This window comes from Fundulus heteroclitus, chromosome 4, assembly GCF_011125445.2.
Source record: "Fundulus heteroclitus isolate FHET01 chromosome 4, MU-UCD_Fhet_4.1, whole genome shotgun sequence".
In the NCBI taxonomy this organism is placed as follows: Eukaryota; Metazoa; Chordata; class Actinopteri; order Cyprinodontiformes; family Fundulidae; genus Fundulus; species Fundulus heteroclitus.
The window spans coordinates 40539360-40556677 of record NC_046364.1 but is presented as its reverse complement, the minus strand read 5'-3'; the positions used below and the strand labels follow the sequence as shown (position 1 = coordinate 40556677).

Sequence of the window (17318 nt, the reverse complement as noted above, 5' to 3'; positions counted from 1 at the left end):
GACAAGCTTTATCAGAAAGCCAATATGAAAAAGTTAAAAAATAAATACCAGAGTAAGTATTGCACAATTAGTGATAACATCACATACTCAGGTAGAAAAAAAAACACAGATGAAATATTCAAGTTAAACCTAGTCATTGAACGAAATGAGATAACATGCAATATGCATGATATTACAACAGCATCCAGCAGGTACTAAGGTACACTTAGCATCTGAGAGGCCGTGTAAACAATTAATGATCAGAACCTGTGCAACCATTTGCATGTTGTAAACACTTATTGATTCTGTTGTGAGCAGCAGAGATAATAAAGTCTAACAGCAAATATTTAATTATAGAAGTATTTTGTAGAAGTATTGCTATATTGCAATACCATGTGTTGTGCTTTATGATCATTATAAAACTCATGACCAAAATAGACATCTACACAAAAGGAAAAGCACAGCAATAGGTGGGTTGGATTTTAAGAAGCGCCCAGTAGTAGCAAATAACAATCGGTGCATTTCTGCTTTTGGTTCCTTACGGTAAACGGCCTGTCCCTATCAACTCTGGTGTCTTTTATTTATTTATTGCTTGCTTATTGGTGTTTTTAAATCGCATAATTGTAAGCCAACACCTCGCTCATCGGTGTCGGCCAGATTTCCGGATGGTCCTGAACGCACCTGTGTTCCACCTGCAGCCAGGCGGAGGTTCAGATGGGAGGCGGCGGCGTTACTTTGGAGAGGAAGGACCCGAGCAGCAGAGACGCAGACCTTTCCCGGTGTGTCCCCCTGCCTCGGCACCATGGCTGACCGTGACGTGTCCTCCTGAAAAACACCCGCATGGCGGCTGTCTCTGAAGCAGCAGGGCTCGCCTGTCGGTGCTGATCGGGCCTGCCGTCCTGAGCGCTGTGTGCAGCGGTAGGTTCCCCGGCTGCTAACGCCGACAACTCCGCCACAAACTCGGCGGGGAGTTGGTCCGCAGCGCGTCCGCTCAGGGGGGAAGGGAAGCGGGGGACGGACGGAGCGGATTCCTGTTCCCGATGCAGATCAGAACAAAAATCCTTAACGACGAGCCTGGAGACCCAACGGCTGTAAAGAAACACGGTTAGCTTTAGCATGGCTAAGTCTTAGCTAGTAGCAGCTTTAGCAGTAAGATTCCCACGGATCCGAGGGGAAAAAGACCCCATCACAGACGTCCTGTTTCATATTTTTTTTTAATTTTTGACATCATATACACAAAATACCGTGATTTTAAACAGTTGCTGTCAACTGTGAGGGGACCGTCGTTATACTCGCTTGGTTTGGGAAGCTAGCAGGCAGCTAAAGCCAAACCTGCAAGCATTTATACAGAGAATCTGTCATTAGTTCTTCAATTCTTTCACTGAATACTCGTATACGTAATCAAATATCAAATATTTGCTTAGAAATCTAGATATAAAGATGGATGGATGGATGGAAGATTTAACGGCCAGGAAGTAGAAAGTCACATGCTTCGTGCACAGATGTGTTGAAATCTGCAGTGGGTGCCATGTGATGACAAGTGAAACAGTCAGTGTGTGAGGAAGCTTAGATACATTAACTCAGATTACTAACATGATCATTCAGATCGGTGGCTCCCAAACTTTTCAGCCTGCCACCCTCAAAATAGCAAAGCCAGAGACTGGAGACCCCCCTTCTGTCAAGAGGGTCTTTTTTATCTTTGTGGAAATTGGAGTATAAAGTCATCATAACGAGAATGAAGTCGGATTTGTATATGAACTTTTACAACAAAAAAAGTGCAGTAAATACTAAATCTGTTTAGCACATTAACATCAAATCATCTTGCAAATTAAATCCTAATAAATGTGGACGTCTCTCTTTGGCAGACCACAAGGAGCACTTGATGTCAAACTTAAGGCTGGATGATATAGAAATAAAAAAGCATATCGATAAAATAGAAATCACATTGATCGATAATTATCAACAAATTAAAAAGTATACTTTAAGTGCAGCCCTGACCGTTTTATGCTGTTGCTTAGAAACTTATTTATAGATACAGAACACACAAACGCAGAATTCACTTTATTCAACCAACATTTTACCAAAACTGCAAGTTTTTTAAAAAGAAACCAAGTGAAAAAGAAAAAAACTACGCATAATCTCTGAACTCTTTGAAGGGGGCGGAGCCTTCCTGGGTCTGCGTTTTTGATTGGTTGGGAGGATGTAAAGACTAATATCAGCCTTCATGTTAGGCTAGAATGCAAAAAGAAGGAAAACTGTTATTCTGTTGAACTTTTTATTTACCTTTTTTTTTTCTATCATAGCTATATGTCTATCATCAATATTGTTATCGAGTTATTGTCCAGCCCTGGTCAAACTAATTAGATCCCGACTCGTTTACGGTAAAGAGCTTATATTATTTCTGTATGGGGCTGAATCTAAACAAAAAAGCCTCAATCGTCCTCTCCGTCGGTCATTAAAGCCGCTGTACTGTGAAACGTTCTCAACGAGCTGCCGTAACATAACCACTATCATGTTAGCAGGTCCTGATTGTGATTTAGTTTATTTATTTATTTTCTTTTGATGCCTGTCCTTTGCTGTTCAGTCTAGATGCCTTGGCCGAGATGAGCGTGAAGGCCTTCGAGCTTGTCCCCGCTGTGGAGCGCCACCTCCTCATGGGCGACAAAGCTCGCATCAACATCGAGTGCATCGAATGCTGCGGCAAGCACCTGTACGTGGGCACCAACGACTGCTTCGTCCACCACTTCCTGCTGGACGAGGTCCCTTCCCCCAAAGGCAAGCCGAGCTACTCGGCCCAGAAGCTGCTCCACAAGTACCTCGGCCTGAAGAAGCCGGTGGCGGAGCTGCGAGCCGCCTCCGCCCTGGAGCGCCTGATCGTGCTCTGCGACGGGGTGCTGTTCCTCGTCGACATGGTGACCCTGGAGTCCGTCCCCTCGGCGGCCGGCGGCGGGGCCAAGATCAGGGGCGTGACCACGTTCTGCGTTAACGAGAACCCCGTCAACGGCGACCCGTTCTGCGTGGAGATGGGCGTGCTGTCGTCCAGGAGGCGGACGGTTCAGATCTACATGGTCTACGAGGACAGGGTGCAGCTGGTGAAGGAGGTGAACACCCCCGAGCAGCCCTGCGCCGTCAGCCTCGACGGCTACTTCCTGTGCTTGGCCCTCACCACGCAGTACGTGATCCTGAACTACAACACGGGGGCTTCGCAGGACCTCTTCCCGTACAACAGCGAGGAGAGGAGGCCCATCGTGAAGAGGATCAGCCGGGAGGAGTTCCTGCTCGCAGCTCCTGGGGGTCTCGGTGAGTCCAGAGAGGCTCCGCGAAGGGGGGTGGGGGGCACAAAGAGGTAAAGAGTCGTGCCTGAATCAAAAGTAACCGTGGAGACGGTGGGCAAAATAATCCTTCTACATGTGCACCAGCGTTGCACCTCGCCTTAAAGCGATCCGTAATGCGCTAAAAGTTAGGAGATTTATTACAGTGATGTGAAACGTGTTGGTCCCCTCCGTGATTTCATACATTTTTGCTTGTTTGTCACACCCAGGAGTTTCAGAACATCAAACAAATGTAAACATTACCGTATTTGTCGGACTATAAGGCGCACTTAAAATCCTTAAATTGTCTAAAAAATTTACGGTGCGCCTTATGGTTGATTAAAGTTGTGCTTACCGACTGATTTTATGTGGTGCAATGCCCTCAAAAATCTTTGGTATGACTTTGGTAAGCAGCGAAGCCGCTCCGCTCACTGGATATTGGGTACATATACGGCACACTGTATCACTGCCTGATTGAACCCCTGGGCTGTCTACAAGACCGCCTGACTGTAATGTCGACACTAGAAGTGCATTCATGGAAAGGCCCCCCGCACACTAAAGTGTTGTTCACTCCACGGAGGGCCACGCCTATTCAAGGCGGACTCCGCACATATAGCTACGCTACACTATAAAACTTCTCGGAGGCAAAAAGTCTTTACATCGACCTGTTTTATATGTCACACCGAGCTTGATACACTGAGCTGCTCCAAGCAGGCGGTCGCAGTCCCTCTCTGTTCTCACTGACAGGTGGGAGCCTGCTGGAAAAGAAACGGCTCTAGGTGCTCTGCTAGCTAATCACACATTTTATTATCCGTTCCGCCGCTTCGTCCCACTGGCAGAAAGTGTGGAAATTGTAGGAATTTGCCACAAGAAATGTAGACAATAGTACGCTCAACTATGAAGGGTAAAACATCTGCGATGGAGTCCGTACAGCTCACAGTATGCACACAGTTTGCCCAAATATGTGGGAGCCTTTAGGTTATCGACAATAAACCTACTAACCTAGTTCAATATAAAAGTTAAATTTATTTTGGCCTTATGTTGTCTAGCTACTCTGTCCTCCCGACAGAGACGGATAGAGAGATGTGTACGTGAAGGGGCGGAGTGATATTACACGCTTGAGAAGAATATTTAGTGCGCTCTATAATCCGCTGCGCCTTATGGTGTGAAAAAATACGGTAGTCAAAGACGACAGAGGTAAACACATAATGCAGTTTTTAATTAAAGTTTTTTTTATTATTATTATTATTATTATTGAGGCCGAAAAAGAATCCAGACCTACACGGCTCTGTGTGACAAAGTGATTATCCCTAAACCTGATAACTGGTTGGGTCCGGCTGTAGCAGCATCAGCTGCAGTCAAGCGTTTGCGATGACTAGCAACGAGTCTCTCCCAGCGCTGTGGAGGAATCTTGGCCATTCGGGCCACATTGGAGCATTTTCCAGCATGAACGGCTTTTTTATGGTCACACCACAGCATCTCAATAGGATTCAGGTCAGAACTTTGACTAGGCCACTCCAAATGCTTCATTTTGTTTTTCCTCAGCCTTCAGAGGGCGGCTTGATGTGTTCAGGGAAGATTGAGACGAGCCTTGATGTTGTTTTTGCTCAGCAGCGGCTTTTATCTGGGACCTTGCTGGCTGTGTGTGCCCAGTCTCCTATAGGCTGGAGGCGTGAACTCTGACCTTAACGGAGGGAGGTGAGGCCTGGAGTTCTTTGGATGCTGTTGTTGGGTCTCTTAAAAGCTCTTGAGTCGTCGCTGCGCTCTTGGGGTTATTTTGGTTGGCCGGCCACTCCTGGGAAGGTTCCCTACACTCCATGTTTTCTCCATAATGTCTCACTGGAGTCCCAAAGCTTTGGAAATGGCTTTGTGACTCTTTCCAATCCTGAATTCGTTCCTGAGTCTCTCTGAATCCGGCCTGGTTGTGACTAAGGTGAATCCAGGTGTGATGGACCAGTTTTTTTTTCCTACTTTTTCACCCAGGTCCATGTAGGTTTGGATTCTTTTTCTCGCTTTAATAATAACAAACCTTTATTAAAAAAAAATGCATTTTGTGTTTGCTTGTGCTGTCTTGGACTAATGTTTAAACTTATTTGATGTCCTAAAACATTAAAGGGTGACAAACTTGCAAAAAATCTAAGACATCAGGACTTTTTCACGATGAACCACGAGGCTAACTTCTGCACAGAAGTCCGACCGCCCTGAAGCTTACAGGTTTTAACGAAAAGCTTTTGCCGCTAAAGAAAAGCGTTTTGTTGTTGTTGTTTTCAATGTGCCTCCCCCTCCCCCCTCCTCCAGGGATGTTCGCCAACGCAGAGGGAGCCTCCCAGCGGGCGCCGGTCAGCTGGTCAGAGGGCGTGATCGCCGCCGCCGTGTGTTTCCCGTACGTGGTGGCGCTGGACGAGAACTTCGTCACCATCCACAGCATGTTGGACCAGCAGCTGAAACAGACGCTTTCTTTCAGGGATGGACACGTTCTGCAAGATTTTGAAGGTACACCGCCCCCCACCCCCCAAACACACACACACACACAGTCCAGGAGCTCCGCCTCTCTGGGTCTCACATGGGATCAAATGCAGAGGTGATAAAAAGGTTTATGAGCTCATTTCTGGGTGAATTATGTGACCTAAGACAAAACGAGCAATTAGTTAGACGGTGTAATGTGTAATCCCCTCCGTTGGGCTTTTTCACACTTTGTCGCGTCACAACCGCAGAGTTCAGCACAAAGTACTGGATGTTGTGACGTGGTTTTCAGAATATAAGAAACCAATTGTGAAGAACAGATGCATTCAGCCGCGCGAGTCGATCCTCTGTAAGCGAGACCCCACACTGCAAAAACAGAACTAAAAATAAGTAAAAACTTCTTGAAATGAGTGCGTTTGCCCTTGATTTGAGCGGGTAAATAAGATTATCTGCCAATGTAATAAGTCTTTTGACCCCTAAAATAAGATAATTAGATATACTGCACTTGAAATATGATGATGGAGATGAATTGTTCCTATATTAAGTGCATAAATCTTATTCCATAGGCAGATCATCTTATTTATCTGCTCAAATCAAGGACAAACGCACTGCTTTCAAGAAATTGTTACTTATTTTTAGTTCTGTTTTTGCAGTGCAGGTCTTTTTAGCCTTTCCCAGACGCCTTTAGCCCCCGTGCAGGACTGATCTGTGCGTAGTGACCCGTGATCCACTGACTCCAGCTCCCCCTGAGCTACCATAGGCATTTTGCTCGACAATCCTCTCAAAATCCCTGTTGCTGGTGAACACTTTTTCCGTGCACTCAACTTTCCGTGAATGAGCTATAACTTTCTCATATTTGGGTTGTCAATAACTTAGCAGTACTCGTCAGAATCACAGGAAATAAAGGCTAGAAATATTTCTGTGCGCAATCAGTCCACATAAGTTTCCCTTTCTGAAATTGGTGGCAGAAATATGCACTGCAAAAACAAAACTAAAAGTAAGTGAAATTTTCTTGAAATTAGTGTATTTGTCCTTGATTTGAGCAGGTAAACAAGATGATTGGCAATAGAATGAGATTTCTGTGCTTGATATTAGAACCATTCATCTCCATTATCTTATTTAATGGGCAGAATATCTAATTATTTTATTTTAGGGGTCATACTCATTCCATTGGCAGATCATGTTATTTACCTGATCAAATCAAGGACAAATACTCATTTCAAGAAAATTGGACTTTCTCAGCAGTACTTGCTGTTCTGTCAAGGAACAGCTCCAGGATGAAGATGCACAAAGAACTCTGTTAATTAATGAAATCGTTTCTAAAGGTTGTCTGTATTTATTTAAGATCTTGTGTGTATATATATATATATAAAAAAAAATCATGTTTTTGGTTTAAAGGGCCGTAATGTGAGAAGTTCAATAGGGTGTGAAAACTTTTGCCAGGCTCTGTATAAAGTGCCGTATTTCGGCCTTTTAAAAGTCAAAGTGGTAGCTCTGCAAAGATCCACACAGGAGGTTTGAAGGCTACCGTCGTGGAGTTGTGCTTAACAAGGAGAGCCATTTGTTTTTAGAGCAGAACACGTTTTAAAGGACTCTTGGCAAAACAATGGATCAAAGAGAGGCTGAGTGCACTGCAAAAACAGAACTAAAAATAAATAAGATTTTCTCAAAATTAGTGCATTTGTCCTTGATTTGAGCAGGTAAATAAGATTATCTGCCAATGGAATGAGTATTTTGACCCCTAAAATAAGATAATTAGATATAATACACTTGAAATAAGGTGATGGACATGAGTTGCTCCTATTGTAAGTGCAAAAATCTTATTCCATTGGCAGATTATCTTATTTACCTGCTCAAATAAAGTACAAATACACTTATTTCAAGAAAAAAAATACTTATTCTTAGTTCCGTTTTTGCAGTGTGATTTGTTTTTTTTATAAATCAGACATATGAGCAGTGCCACTCCGAGCTACGACGGTTGTGTTTGTGTTTTTTTAGGTAAAGTCATGCTGGCCTCCACTAAGGCGGTGTACGTCTTGGTCCCTCTGCCGCTGGAGAGGCAGATTCAAGACTTGCTGGCCAGCCACCGCGTGGAGGAAGCACTGGTCCTCACAGAGGGAGCGCAGAGAAATATTCCCAAAGACAAGTTCCAGGTAAATATCAGGAGGCCGATGACTTTTGATGATCCAGGTGGAAAGCTAAAGAAGAAAATGTGCAGCCTACGGGAAGTGTTACGCAAAAGGCCGCAGAAGTGGGTAAAAATATGGGCAAGGAAGAAAGAAAACCTTTTTGACTTTCTTATGATCATAGTTCCAATTTTCTTTTATTTTCAATAGTAAAAGTTGTTTCCGCACATACGTACTCGGCGGTTAGGGTTTATTATGGTTTCACAAATTACATTTCGGTGTTGTAACGCGAGCTGAGCTAAGGATAGAGAGGCAACATGATTGCTGTTTGATATTCGAACGCACATAAAGAGCGCGTCGAAGCTAATATGGTGATGCTGAATGAATGCCGAAGTTGTTTTCTTTTGCCCACTGTTTACATCTGAGAGTCATTTTGAAAATACGGGATCAGGTGGGTTCTCACTTGCACGTAAAGCCCTAAAAAGTGACCAAAGCGGCTTTTAAACGAAATAGTCGGCACCACATGGTGACACTTCCAGCATTTCCTTCAGTCTGATCGCGTGATTTCCTCATTATATGTGAGCATATAGGCTGGATCTGAATCACAGGATACCAAAATGTCTGATTAATCAATATTCAGAAAATACTTCTTTGGTTTTTACAGCTGTAAAAAATAATTGGATTTGCTATTTTAATGATGTTAGGCTATATTCCTTATGTTTTGTATTAAATATCTGTTGTACAATTGTTGCTGGCTGCCATGGAGTTCACCTTTTTATTTAATTATGCTTCAGTCTGCTCAATATTTTCTCACTTTACTGGCTGCTTATGTTTTTTTGGCCCAATATTCCCTGAGACGAGCGGCATCGACACGCATCTTCAGACATTCTTTCATTGTTGGCCTCAACAGGAAGGCGAGCTTTACTTCAGAAACGTGTTGTCACTCTGTTAGAAAACCGCATATGTGGTCAGCCGACTTGTTTAAGCGCTCACGTTGACCACTCTCACTCGGCACGCCCTGTTTCTCCAGGTTTTGCACAGAAGAATCCTGCAGCAGGCGGGCTTCATAAAGTTCGGCCAGCTTCACTTCCTGGAGGCCAAAGAACACTTCAGGTAAGAGGCGAAGCCGCTCGCCCAGCGTTTTCTGCTCGCTATCCTGCTGCTGGAGCCAGAAAGGATTCCCACGTTTTCCTTCTCTTATCAACCTCATTTTAATCGCTGCTGTAAGGCCGGGGCGTCTCATCAGTGTCAATCCTTGTCGTTTCCAGGAAGGGTCAGCTGGACGTGCGGGAGCTCATCTCTCTCTACCCCTTGCTGCTGCCAGCTTCCTCCTCGTTCACGCGCTGCCACCCTCCCCTCCACGAGTTCGCCGACCTCAACCATCTGGCACAAGGTGACCAGGACAAAGTGCTGCGGTGCAAGAAATTCCTTATCAGTTATCTAGGAGAGGTAACTGGATTCGAGTGGCTCCGCGCATCCTTCTGGTCCCCCCTCCCCTCGGCGTCGTGTTTGCCCGGTCCCGGGTGTCCGTCTCACGTCTCTCTCTCTCGTCTCGTCTGGTGCGTCCAGGTCCGCGGCACAGACGCTGTGAACGGCTGCAGGGAAGACGTGGACACGGCTCTGCTGAAGCTCTACGCCGAGCAGGACCACGACAGCCTGCTGGACCTGGTGGCTTCAGACAACTGCTGCGTGCTGGCAGACAGCGTCCCCTGGCTGGAGAAGTATCACAAGTGTGTATGCTGCCGGGTCGGCTCACCGCTGCAGGGTTTTAGCCCCGCCTGGGGAGGGTTTCAGGAGGGAGTGATATTCATGTTCTATTGCCTTTCCCGTTGTCTAACTCGTCAATTCATCCACCCGTCAGTCGATACAGATGTACTCTAGCGTACATTCTTGTTGGTTTTTCCACTTTTTTCTTGCGTGGTGTTGGGAGAAGCATGATGTGGGTGTGCGGCTAGTATGAAGACTTCCTAGAAGAGTTATACTTGAGTTATTCTGATGCAAAGAGCGTTTTTCTTGCTGCCTTGAGTTAAAGAACCGATTTCTCTGTTTTTGCTGAATATGTATTTTTTTTCTTTTCTTTTCCTGAACAGAAACACACGTAGTAATGTTTCCTGTCGTTTGAACTTTAAAAACGGGGCGAGAGCTGCGGATATGAGGGTGAAATGTGCGTGTAGGAGCCCCGTTGTCTGAAAACTGTTTTAAAGTTGTCACATTCGCAGACATTGCTTGATCAAGACGAACGGCCGTTAAAGACACGATTGTTAAGCTACGATTTGTTCCCCCTCCTGTATAAAGAGCGAGGAAGCTCACTTCTTAATCTCAGGGAGTTTTTCAGCTCTGTGCAAACAGGCGAACAAAGCTGAGGATTAATGTGGGAATGGGTCTGATTTTCATTAATGAACGCGATGATGAAACTCACCAACTCCTAAAGCATCGTCTGAGTCGGGCCTAAAATGCTGCTCCTTCTCCCACGCTGTTAATTAACTTCACTGCAAAAATTAAACTAAAAATAAGTTGAATTTTCTTAAAATTTGTGTATTTGTCCTTGATTTGAGCATGCAAATAAGATGATTTGCCAATGGAATAAGATGTTTGCACTTAAAATAGGAACAACTCATCTCCATCATCTTACTTCAAGTGCAATATATCTAATTATCTTATTTTAGGGGTCAAAATACTCATTCCATTGGCAGATAATCTTATTTACCTGCTCAAAGCAAGGACAAATACACTAAATTCAAGAAAATCTGACTTATTTTTAGTTCCGTTTTTGCATGAAGCTGTTAAATCAGCGTCCAGAAACTGGACCGCGTGTTGTGAAGCTCGACTTTAATGGCTCTTTCATTTCTCCCAGATATTTTGCCCTGGGGCTTCTCCATCATTTCAACGGTCAGGACGCGGCAGCGCTGCAGGTTCGTGTCCCCCCCCCCCCCCCCCCCCCCCCCTCTTTTTTATTGCCATATGTCGGCGATCAAACTAGAACCTGCACCAGATGGTCAGCGTGTCCTCCCTTTTGTCTTTCAGCTGTGGATCCGGATCGTAGACGGCGAGCTGCGGGACGCCACCAGGTCGGATCTGTACGACTACGTCGTGGACTTCCTCTGCTGCTCCTCCAACATGGAGGTCGTGTGGAAGTATGCGGACTGGGCCCTGCAGAAGGATCCCACCGTAGGTTCCCCTAAAATGTCCCCCTCTGCTTTTTGCTGCGGCTTGACGTGCCCACGGCGTAATTTACTCAGTTCCTCATTCATGGCGAGGATTACTGCCGAATCTCTTCAACAACCGGCAGATATTTAAGGTTATTTGAGCAGAGAACACTAAAGCTAATGGAGTGTTGGAAAACTGCAGCTAAAGTGTTTAGGACAGGGGTGTCAAACATATGGCCCGCGGGCCGGATCCGGCCCGCCGAACAATTTAGTCCGGCCCTGTGGCTAAATGCATTATCATTATTAAAAAAAAAAAATGTATTTTTTATTTTTTTTATTTTTTTTTTCCAGTGTCCTGTCTGGCAATGTGGCAATAAGATGCCACAAAGAGCTCATCAGATTTGACTTTCACATGTGGAAAAGAAAAGGAAGAGAATGATAAAACAATTATTGAAAAAAAACATGTATTTTGTTTGATTGAAAATATGCAGTTCCTATATTGTCCACGAGGGGCGCTGTGTTTTAATTAGCAGATTAAGCTTCAGGTGTGGAAAAATTTAAATAATTTCTTAATTTTTATCTGTTTCATGTATTTTGTCATGTAGGACAGTGTTTTTAAGTTCCAAAAAATTTGAATAAATGTTTTTCAACATTGTATAATCACTGTGATCAGTTCTTATGCATAATGCACTTAAGTAAATGTTTAACTGAGTAAAAGTATTGTTGAAATTTCACATACTTTTTTTTAAAAACGCTGAGGTTATTCTTAATATATTGTGTAAAAGTGAAAATAATTTAATAATAATAATTTACTCGTGTGGCCCTCTTGAGATCAGATTAAGCTGTATGCGGCCCCTCAACCAAAATGGGTTTGACACCCCTGGTTTAGGAGCTTCTGCAGACCTCATCCCTCTCGTCAGACTGTTGCTTTTGGTCATTCGGCGAGTTATTTCCCTCTTTTCTTTACAGACAGGGGTTCACATTTTTACTAGGAGGCCTGCCTGCAAAGGCCAACCAGAGGTGGACCCAGACGAAGTCATCGCCTACCTGGAGAAGCACAGCCAGGCTCTGCTTCTCTATTTGGAGCACCTGGTGTTGGAGAGGAAAATACAGGTAATTTCTTTTTTTTTCTACAGCTTGCAGGAAAACAAAATGGAAATGTGGAAATAGTTTTGTCACAAGTTGTCAGCCAGCGCATGAAAAGGCAGCAGAGCGAGCGCATATGATCCGGAGGAGCAGCAGCGATCCCTAGTTCTGCACGCCTGCGGACAAACTTCCTTGGTTTCCCCCTCATTGATCAGCTGTCGGCATGCAGACATGGACAGATTTCACGGCATCCTTAGTAAAATTGTAGCAAAAACAAAAAAAAGTGACCCCTAAAGTAAATTGTTAAGATGAATGTTTGTAGCGACGTGATCTCACACTGGAGAATGTAGAAAAATCAATTATTCAATGGAAGGGGTCCAAATAAAAAACAATTCTAAATTATCTAACCTAAGCCATTAAAAACAGATGTTATATATATATATATATATATATATATATATATATATATATATATATCTCATTATGTGAGAGTTCTTCGGTAGGTCTCGTGGGAAACAATTAACGGCGTACGTGGGAAAACACCCTGATGCAAACGGTTAAGTATGGCGGAGTGTCTGTCATGCTGCGGGCCTGGTTCTCTTCCAAATACTCTGAGAACCGTGGTAAAGTGCAGGCGATGGTAAACGCATTTTTAAATGTTAAAATCTAGTGGTCTCTGCCAGGAAAAGTGAACGTCATATGTGTCTCTGAGCATCATATTAATCTCAAAACCTGCGCTCAAATCAACACAGAAAGGGCTCACCAGACACTAAAGCTACCTATTTCCATGACCCCCCCAAACTTTAATCCCGTGGAAAATGTGTGGAGTGAGCTGAAGGGAAGGAGGGCGCTGAATAAAAACACATTTTTAGAGTTAAATCTCAGGATTATTTTGATGGATTTTACTACTTGGAGTCCGATTATCCCTTCGTGTTCTTGCAGAAAGAGAGGTTCCACACTCACCTGGCTGTGCTGTACCTGGAGAAGGTCGTGCTGTTGCTGGCAGAGTCACCGAGGGATGAGGGGCGGCTGACCAAAGCCAGGGAGAAGCTCCAGGCCATGCTCAGGGAGTCCAGCCTGTACCGCGTAAAGTTTCTGTTGGGTAAGACGAGCCTCCACAGACGCAGGGGACACACCAGCGATCCGATCATTTCTCCGGTGTGAGCTCATCGTTTCTTTTCCGCACCTGGATTAGGTAAGCTGGAGAACAGTGAAAACCTGCTGCTAGAGCGCGCGACGCTACACGGGAAACTAGAGGAGCACGACGAGGCCCTGCGCATCCTGGTGCACGAGCTCAGAGACTTCCCGTCCGCCGAGGCCTTCTGCGTCTGGGCCTCGTCCGGCCGCGACGCCGCGTACCAGCGGCGCCTCTTTCACCTCCTGCTGGCCGTCTATCTGGACGGCGCGCTGCCCGGAGAAGCCAGAGCGCCGCGCGGCGACGGCAGCGAGATGGAGATGGCGGCCGTGGATCTCCTGAACAGGCACGGCGAGGCGTTCGACGCCGTCCGCGTCCTGCGGATGCTGCCGGAGAGCTGGTCGCTGCAGCTGCTGCGGCCTTTCCTCAACCGAGCCGTCAGGGCCAGCATGCACGCCAGCCGCACCGCCAAGATCGCGCTGGGGCTGGCGCGCTCCGAGAACGTCCAGCTGCTGCACGACAGGGTGAGCGACACGGAGCGGCGTTTAAAAAATGGAGGCTGGCCTTTTCGGCGTTCCTGAACTACTTACCCAGGGGTGGGGGGGGGGGGGGGTTTCGGCTGGCGTCACAGATGGAGGGACACCGAGGCTGTAAGCGGTGCCCCCTGGTTCCTGTTCACGATCAGCTTAATGAAGATTATTAACATCTGCCTCACTTAGCAGCCCTGTTGTCTTGTCTTTCCCATTTTGAAGAGGGGCGAACATAAACAGGCCCGGGGTCACGCCATTTCTATTCCTCAGGGAACCGGAAAGTCATGGAGGACTTTTTAAAAAGCTCCCTGATAATCTGATCAATAGAAAAAAAAGTAAAATATTTTCTAGCATTTATATTAAAAAAAATTGTGTTATATATTATAAAGCCAATATTTTTGAGTGGGAGATTATAAGCAAATCAGTTTAGCTTCTTTTAGATGATCTCAAAGTCTGAGCAGACGTTTTCTTTTTCCTCCTTCTGAACAGTTCGACTTTGTTAAACCTGATTTTTTTTTTTGTAACCATAACCAGTTTCTACTCTGCTCTGTTGTAACTTGTGCTTCCCCCCCCCACCCCACCCCTCCCTCCCCCGCAGCTAAAGGAGCGAAGGAAACCGATCTTTGTGTCAGAAAAGAAGGGATGCCACCTGTGCCACAACACCTTCAGTGAGCCTGACGTGGTGTGTCTGCCCGGTGGAGTGCCTGTCCACGTCCACTGCGCCGCGCAGAGAGTAAGAGACTCTCCCACGAAGAGACAGCTAGCCAATAGCAGCAACCACACGTGAGACTAGGCCCTCCCACCGCTGTCTGACGTACGACTGGAGGCGCTGAGCTGCGGCGGGGTGCGCTGACGCCTCGGGACGGGGCGGCTGCAGGCTGCAGGGAGAAGAAGCAGCGATGGGGATCCAGCCTGGAGGGGGGGGGGGGGTTCGGCTCAGCGGGACTGTCTCTTTAAGAACCGCTTCCTCCAGCTGTTTATTCCTGAGCCGCTGCGCGCCTTCTTCCTGTGTCCGTCTTCACTCAAGAGCTTAAAAAACGGAAATTGGAGACATTGATTTAACAACACATGAGTTTTTTTTTTTTTAAAGTCCTGTTTCAAATATTTCTGAAGCATGAAATAATACCAAAACTGCTGCGGTTCTCGTCCAGTCCGTTTGTACTGTAATACCGATGTGTGCGACGCACGTTAGGTTTTGATGTGAACTACTACAGACACGCTGTCGTGGTTTGTGTCCTTTTCCAAGAGCCGGTGTCTCTGTTGCCCATCATCTGAAATGGAGCCCCCCCTCATGGTTAAAGTAAATCCATTTTAACTTGGCTGTCCACAGCGGCGTCTTCAGTGACCTCCAAACCGGCGCCACATGCACCACCTAGAAGTCCAGCGGCCTCACAGAACCTTTCCTGGTTCAAAATACAAAAAAAGGTGGACTTTTGTCAGTCTGCAGCGCATTGGTAAATGACACCTTTAACGCCTTTTGTTAGTCAAATGAGGTGCAGGGATGGACAGGACCAAAAGTGACTGGTGGCGAATAATAATCGGGGCTGTTTGGAGGCCGAGGCGGCGGCAGCAGTACAAAAAGCTCACAGTTTTAGTGTTGGAAAACTTCAAAAATGCTCAGTTCCTGCTGGGTCTGAGCGTCACATTATTTTCTCACATTAATCCCAAACAAACATAATTTTAAAGAAAAGAAAAAAACACATGTTAAACAACTTTTATTTACTTTGAATTGGAAATCTATATGACTAACATTTTATGGTTACCAACCATAACTGGAGAAAGACAGAGGATTTTCTCCATGTTTGCTTCTTGCTGGCGTAACTCATGTAAACATAAAAAAAAAAAAAAACTATTATATAGAAAGGGAGAGCTTGCTGGACCATTTGGGTTATATTTTGGGGACCCTGTGTTTTATCTACTTTTTTTTTTTTAAGGTCTAACCTTAAACCTAACACTACAACAAATAAAGGTGAACAATCTACATGTCTTAAATGAATAAATCACTAACTGTGTAAAGGTTTCATAAACTAAAGTCTTAGATCCCAATCAATAATAATAATTTCAAACAAATTAATTGATGTTATTTCCCAAGTTTTTTCTGTATTTGGTTTAAAAAAAATGAGAAAAATGGGCACAACAGATGCAACTTTTACGCTGCAGAAATAAATGTGACCACACGATGGCGGTGTTGTGCAACATGTTTAGGACTCAATCAGTGCACAGCAGGCCAAGGCTGGGCAGTCGTCAGATAACGCCAATGTGTGTTTTAAATAAGTGAAAGCCTGCTCTCCTGCCTCATCAGGTGTTCTGGTGACGCACTGCAGAGAACCACTATCAGACGAAGGTTTCAGCGCAGATTATGTTGTTTTGAGCCTAAGGAAAAAAAAAGATTAATAAAAAAAAAAAAACTCAGATCATTTATAGCAGGCTTGGTAACACGGTATCCTCCACTAAGAAAAGGGAATCAATTTCTCCCCCGTTTCTAATGACAGCGTGGCAGTGGGTGCATATAACCTCAAAGCTGCTTTTTTTGTTGATGATTGCGAAACAAAACCTTTCATCATGCCCTGCTCTGATGGTCCAGGAACATCCCTGAATGGCTTAATACATCTTGGCTTTCAATGCGGCCGGGACTTATGGTTTTGACCTTTGTGCTGTGACACCTCTGTGAGAAATGGAAACAGATGGAGGTCAGCTTCTTTTTTTTTTTTTTTTTTTTTTTTTTTCTGTCATACAGAAACCCTGAACTTCTTTATCGCCTTGTCATCAGAGCAAACCACCTTGGCTGTGGCTGCTTTCTCAATGCTGTGTGTGTGTCGGATAACGCTGAGGTGTGGCTTGGACGTCATAAATGTTGCGTTCCCAGACTGGCAGGATGCATTGATGCAGGCAAACTGTGTGGACTCACTGCATCAGAGCCAGACTACTTTGTCCTTAGAAAACCTCGTCCAAGGCAACAGAATGTGCATTAAAGAAAAAAAGATATTTGAAGCCGTTATTCCATTCTGCAGTTTAAAAGTTTTTTTTTTTTTTTGTCCAAAGAGTTTGAGCTGTAGCTTGTTGAAAAGGTCTTCACATCTTGACTTCACGTCGCCTAAAAAAGCAAAACATCTGCAAAGTTGTATGAAAAGTGTAAGTGAAAATTGTATCTTATAAATAATGTGCATAGTGGGGTGTAAATACCGCCTTTGTACGCGTTTTGTTGCTTTCTAAATCGATGCCGCTGTGGATGGAGTGTAAACGCAGCTAATCCGTCCCGTTTTAATAAACATGAATTTCAGCTCCGACTCAAACTTTGGTGGGTAGATGTCGTTTCTGGTAACCCCGACGATGTTTTTCCTCTGCCAGGTATGGGGACACGAGTGAGGAATTGTAATCCAGACTCAAATATCTGCCAGATAAAGCAGATTCTGATGCAGATCTGGTACTTTTGCTCAGCAAGCATCTCACGAAGAAAGAAATTTCACCTGAGAGCGTGAGCAAAGCAGACGCAAAAGCAAGATTATGTGTGAACACGTTTGAGTGAAGTTTCTGCTGAGTTG

At 45.0% G+C, this 17318-nt stretch overlaps 1 protein-coding gene across 3 annotated transcripts; it reads left to right on the top strand.

The window, feature by feature from the left end:
• The first annotated feature begins 650 nt into the window (after positions 1–650).
• On the top strand, positions 651–17069 carry tgfbrap1 (transforming growth factor, beta receptor associated protein 1). Of its 3 annotated transcripts, none has more exons than XM_036136573.1 (13): positions 651–897; positions 2569–3279; positions 5589–5783; positions 7752–7906; positions 8910–8992; positions 9148–9328; positions 9449–9609; positions 10734–10791; positions 10904–11047; positions 11995–12138; positions 13054–13213; positions 13307–13770; positions 14375–17069. In XM_036136573.1, the coding sequence occupies exons 2-13, from the start codon at positions 2583–2585 to the stop codon at positions 14561–14563; spliced, it is 2631 nt and encodes an 876-aa protein (XP_035992466.1). In that variant the 5' UTR covers positions 651–897; positions 2569–2582; the 3' UTR covers positions 14564–17069. The 3 variants fall into 3 exon arrangements, with proteins under 3 accessions (XP_035992466.1, XP_035992465.1, XP_035992467.1); XM_036136572.1 differs by having other exon boundaries at positions 2564–3279; XM_036136574.1 differs by lacking the exon at positions 651–897 and adding an exon at positions 968–1083 and having other exon boundaries at positions 2564–3279.
• The last annotated feature ends 249 nt before the right edge of the window (positions 17070–17318 follow it).